The sequence below is a fragment of the Glossina fuscipes genome, unplaced genomic scaffold (assembly GCF_014805625.2).
Source record: "Glossina fuscipes isolate IAEA_lab_2018 unplaced genomic scaffold, Yale_Gfus_2 128, whole genome shotgun sequence".
Taxonomy (NCBI): Eukaryota; Metazoa; Arthropoda; class Insecta; order Diptera; family Glossinidae; genus Glossina; species Glossina fuscipes.
Window position 1 is genome coordinate 353334 of NW_023998471.1, and position 5536 is coordinate 358869.

The window sequence follows — 5536 nt, forward strand, 5'->3', positions numbered from 1 at the left end:
AAAAAGAAGAAAGGCAAAGGCGGAAAAGGCGGTGATGAGGATGAAGATGATGCTGGTAAACAGAAGAAGGGCAAGGGTGACAAAGGGCGGAAGGGTGCAGACGAAGGCGAAGACGAAGATGATACCGGCAAAAAGAAGAAACGAAAAAGCAGAAAAGGCAGTGATGAGGATGAAGATGATACTGGTAAAAAGAAGAAGGGCAAGGGTGACAAAGGGCGGAAGAGTGCCGACGAAGATGAAGATGAGGATGATACCGGCAAAAAGAAGAAAGGGAAACGCCGTGGAGGGCGTTTGGGTGCCGATGAAGATGAAGAAGACGCTACAGGCAAGAAAAGGAAACAAAAGGGCAGCAAAGTCGGAAAGTTTGGTGGCGATGAGGAATACGATGAAAAAGGTGCAAAGAAGACTAGAAAAGGATCCAAAGCGGCCAAAGGTAGGCCTGGAGAGGGCTATGACGAGGGCGACGAAGACGAAACGGGCAAAAAGAAAACAGGGAAAGGTGGTAAAGGAAGAACATCGTTGCGTGGATCGCAATTGGAACGGGGTTCCAAGAAAGAACATATTCGTGGAAGCGCTGATATCTATTCAAAACGTTATAAAACAGACCGAGAAGCCCGAATTTTTGATAAGCTGCGTGCCGGTATGGAAGAAAAGGATCTTACGTAAGTTTCCTTTTAATATTCCCTCTTTCTTTTAATCTAAATTTTTTATTAATAATTTTAGGCGTCGCATACCTGTACGGCGACCATCCAGGGCGGACGGACCTTGTTTTGGTCCATGTAGAGAACCCTGCGTTAGTGTACCGCGTAGCGAACCGTGTCCGTGTTCCTGCCCTTGTCCTCCTTTCCCCTGCCCTTGCCCTTGCCCCTGTCCGTGGCCTCGCTCTTGCTCTCGTTCTTGCACGCGCCCTTGCCCCTGTCCTTGTCCACCGCCCTGTGCCAACCCTTGCATTTGTCCAACTTACTCTTATTGTCAAGTACCCACGCAATTTTGTATGGGAATGCCTCTATCAGCCAGTCCGTGCTAAAGTGATTTTCATATTTGTTTTGTACATTTGCTACAATTCATACCTATTTTGTATATTTGATATATTCGATACAAGTTTTGTACATTTGATACAAACGAATATGCAGGCATTTTCAAAGAAGAACGACCGGAATGCTCAACGGTGGAGAATCGCACGCATGTAAACCATATGTAAAAAATTGAGATTAAAAATGGTACAAATGTTTTGGTTTGTTATTTTAAATAGCAGTTTCGGTTTTGAAAACTGTTCTTATTATTAGCATATATATGCAAAATACATTTTTCAAAATTTCATCTTTTTTTAAAACTCAATGTTATTATAAAGATTTTATCTATCCACGTAGGTATATACTTTATAAGTCTGCAGCAAACCATTTTCCGAGTGTGTTAACTACGTAGGTTCGAAACAAATTACAGGGAACTTTTTTAGTTTTAGCGAGTAAATCAGTTGCACTATTTACACTTTTCGAAAAGGAAACGCCACTTAGTCAGCAAAATTTGTCTAGTTTTCGACCAGAAACTCGGGCAATACTAAAACCAGTCGAGCTCGTCTGCTTGCCGCTAACGCCAAAATGATTGGTTTTAACGCCTCACGGTTAACGGTTAAATTGACTGATTTATTCGAAATGTTTGATGAAATTTTTATGGCGAGCTCTTTGCTAAGGTCATCGAAACAACGGCATTAAAATGTAAATATCAATGTCAACATCAACAACAATCATGTCAGTAACGGCTGGCATTGATGATTATAGAAAATATTTCTTAAAAGACATTATGAATATAAAAATGTTTACATTTCTTTTGAGATTTTTTATTTTTATTACTTTTTGCTAAAATGTGATTTTTTTTCTTTTTTTTCTTTGGCTAATGGACTTTTAATTTTTTGTTCAAGTTAGGGGTTGACGTTCAAATTTATTTTGAAACAGAGGACGATGAGTATTAGTTCTTAAATTCCACTTTTTTGAATGGAGAGTAATTAGAAAGTAATTCAAGCCAATTGAATCTCTTGCTTCTCCAGCCTGGTTTCACCAATGGGAGGTAAGATGAGTTTGTTTGCTATTAATAATATATGAAAGTAAACATCGGAAAATCCATGAACTGTGTGTACAGGGGCGTAATGGAATCATTTTGAGCAAATCTATATGCTAACCATCAAGCTTGAGTGTACAATTTAGCCTTAAAACCACAAGGCACCTATTATTCTTTGAAATTTTTTCACATCTACCGCCGAAGCGTTGGTGGTTTATTCATTTTGTGAAAATGTTTGAAACTTGCGCTGAGACTCAATAAATTATGTTTTCTTGATCGACACCAAATTCAAAGTTGATCTAAGCACGTTCGTTTGTCCGTCTCGTTGTCTGTTCGTCTTTTCGTCTGCGTTTTTGTGGGTCTACCCGTGTGGCTATTTGTGTGGAGTCTGAAACATTAAAAGTCCTTGCGCGCAGATTGGTATTGAAAGCAACTCGAATCGTTGAAAGTACAGTACAATGTAAGCAAAGAAAATTTGGATTTTCTCCTTTATAATCTAAAACGCGTACACGTCAAAAATTTTAAAGTGTATTCTACAGAAATGGTAGAAATATGTGGCTTTCAATAAATGTTATATTGTTTCGTCGTCCTTGACTTCCTCCTCCTCCAAAAATTTCATCTTTGGCGAAAGATTCGATGAAAAGTTACTTTTTTCTCGTGTTATTACGATAAAGGTAATGGGTATAATAGAGTCCATAACAATCGGATGAGATTAAAAAATTGGATAAATTTACTGTAAACTTGATAGTTGGATGTTTCACTGTTATTTTCCGACCGCATTTTAAAAAAAATTTCCTCCTAATGATTTTGAAAGTTACCTTGTCTGAATATTTGCTCCGAGCCCCGGACTCTTAGGCATTAGTAAAACGTCTTGGAAATCTTGAGCAATTTTTCTTATGATATATATATATATATATATATATATATATATATACTTCAACTGCAAGTATTACGCATTTTTCAAACCTTGTCCCAAATTTTTGGATTATGTTTTTTGCATCGATCAATAGAGTACATAACGTCTGAACAGTTTTAGGATAAATTATTTTTAGTTAATCATCAACGTATATGGATAGACTCGATTGGTCGATATATTTATCAGGCGATGGAAAAAACTGCACTTGCTTTTAAAATGACCCAACACGTACACATACGTATATGTTAGTATTATATTGATAAATATAGAAATTAAAGGTAGAAATATTTCTTTACGTATATTCGGCGGTCTATTCATAGGTTTATAATTAACGTAAGATTTTGCTTCTCTAAAAGTTTTCTCATTTAATTATTTTATTTTTTTATTTTCTCTCTCTTCTAAATTTTTATATATAAAAGAAACAAAATTTGTAATCATGTTTCTTAGCGTTGGTGTCACAAATCACTCTCAATGATCTTGAAATGTTATTAACATTGAAAATGGCAAAGAAAAGAAAAAAAAACATTATCATAGTATGGGTGACAAAATCATTTAAGTACAATTTAGATTATTGACGTTCGATCTGAAGGATATAAATATGATGGTTATACGTTCACATTAATACGTTACTTTCACACTTCGGTGGTCAGATTTAAATGGTGAACATAGCAAGATTGACTGAAATTGACCTGATCTTTAAATCGTAATCAGCCTTTCCTTCTATATACCCACCATTAGGAATCTAAAAAGAGAGCGAAATGCCTTCGAAAATATGTTCCGACAAAAACATCTTGGCGATTAATATCACTGCAGTTAAATTTTAGGAAGCACTGCCTGTGTACACTTTTACTTAGGGCATTCTAATCTTGACAAGCTCTTCTTCCTTCCTCATACGACGCGATAATGCGCGTCGATAGGAAAACAATTACGAAGAAAATTTTGGCGAAATTTCGCATTGAAAATATAAGTACGAGACGTTCGGAATGCGCATATGATACTTGCTAGCTATATGTCTTTGATCAGCTTGGAGAGCAGGATCACATCATTTATGTCCGTCCATTTATCCGCCCATCTGTTGAAATCACGTTAATAAGCCCATAAGTTTATCCATACTGTACATAAAAGTGAAGGAATTTTGTAATATATATAAAAATAAAAAACAGTTATATACAAAAGTCAATAAATGCGATTCACATTTAAGTATGTTTGCCGTTCAAATCTTTATATTGAATAGATTTTACAATACATTCCTACGTTTGTCAATGCTGGGACGTACTTGCCTTGAGCTGCCTTTGGCGATTATTATGTTGTGGCTATAGCGCATCGGTAATTTTATATGTATACGTTGTGGTTACGCTTACGTAGCATGTTTAAGCTTGTCGTTAATTATAACGGAAAATAAGAAAAAATTGATAAATTTCACTACATTTACTCTAAATTAAATATGAATTTGTTTTGCATCATGCAACCTACGCGAATATATTGTTCAGCAAAATTCTTATTTATTGCTTCTCTGGACTATATGCATAAGACTTTTCGGTCTGTTGAAAAGTTTTCGTTAAATAATATCCTTATGTATGTGTTAACAAGAGTTCTCCTACTTACATAGATGCATGCAAAAAACTCATATTTGCACATATTTTCAAAAAAAAAAAAAATGAATAACCAAAATATAAAGCTTTGTTCTGAAAGATGGGGAGCATATAAGGATTCCTTTTTGTTTTTAATTTTCAATATGATCAAAGAATCAGTACTAAATAATTAACGTGTTGAGAGAAAATGGCTGACAATGTTATAGATGCAAGCAAACAAATACTTTGACGTTATTTTTTTTTTTTTTAAATATATGAGTAAATGTTTTATTTTTACACTTATCACTGAAGGATGAAGGCATACAACTTTTATGCATCCGTTTGCTACATCGAAAACCATGCATAAAATGTGTCTTAAGACAGACAGATAGAAAACAGATCAGTCCCAAGCTGTAAACATCTTTGCTTATAAAATAAGCTTCGAATTGGTCTGTGATGTTTATCCGTTTGATTGAATGGGATCGAGTATAAGAATATTCGATGCATTGATTTAAAATTTTATATGAATTTTAAAAAACCTTCTACAATTCGTTTTAACCCGTAGCGATCTAATGCCATACTTGAAACTTAAAAACGATGAAAGCACTACTGCGGGATACGGCCCACCATTAAATACTCTACACTATCCCGAAGTTATTCATGTAATGACTTTTTAAAATAAGATGTTGCATGGAAAGCCATCGAAAAAGTGTTTTGATCCGAATCATTTTCAATTGCCTAGGGTAAACATAAGAAAAAATGACAGACGCTAGACGACAGACGATTTTAGATCTGTTTCAGAAAACGATTTTGGAAATGCTTATGAATCGATATGTATGATAAAAGATGTGCCCATCTTCTATATATAAAAGAAAAAACTTTGAAATGACGGGTATTCAAGATTCACCTCAAGGCGTATTCTTCTATAAATTTTAATAGAGAGAAGAGAGAACGCTCGAATTCTTTACACCTTTAACGTCTTGTTTATAAGAAA

The 5536-nt window shown here is 35.0% G+C and overlaps 1 protein-coding gene across 3 annotated transcripts in view; it reads right to left on the reverse strand.

Moving 5' to 3' along the window:
- The window catches only part of LOC119640880, a 16776-nt gene extending 12310 nt beyond the window's left edge, over positions 1-4466 (reverse strand). Inside the window, exons 1-2 of one of the 3 annotated variants that reach the window (XM_038039173.1) lie at positions 4445-4466; positions 4252-4346 (exon numbers count right to left, since the gene is read on the reverse strand). In XM_038039173.1, coding sequence (XP_037895101.1) covers positions 4252-4295 — 44 coding nt within the window. In that variant the 5' untranslated portion in view covers positions 4296-4346; positions 4445-4466. Of the gene's footprint in view, positions 1-1378; positions 1631-4251 lie in introns of those variants that run through there. The other 2 variants (XM_038039172.1, XM_038039174.1) reach the window with 2 other exon arrangements.
- Positions 4467-5536: the final 1070 nt, after the last annotated feature.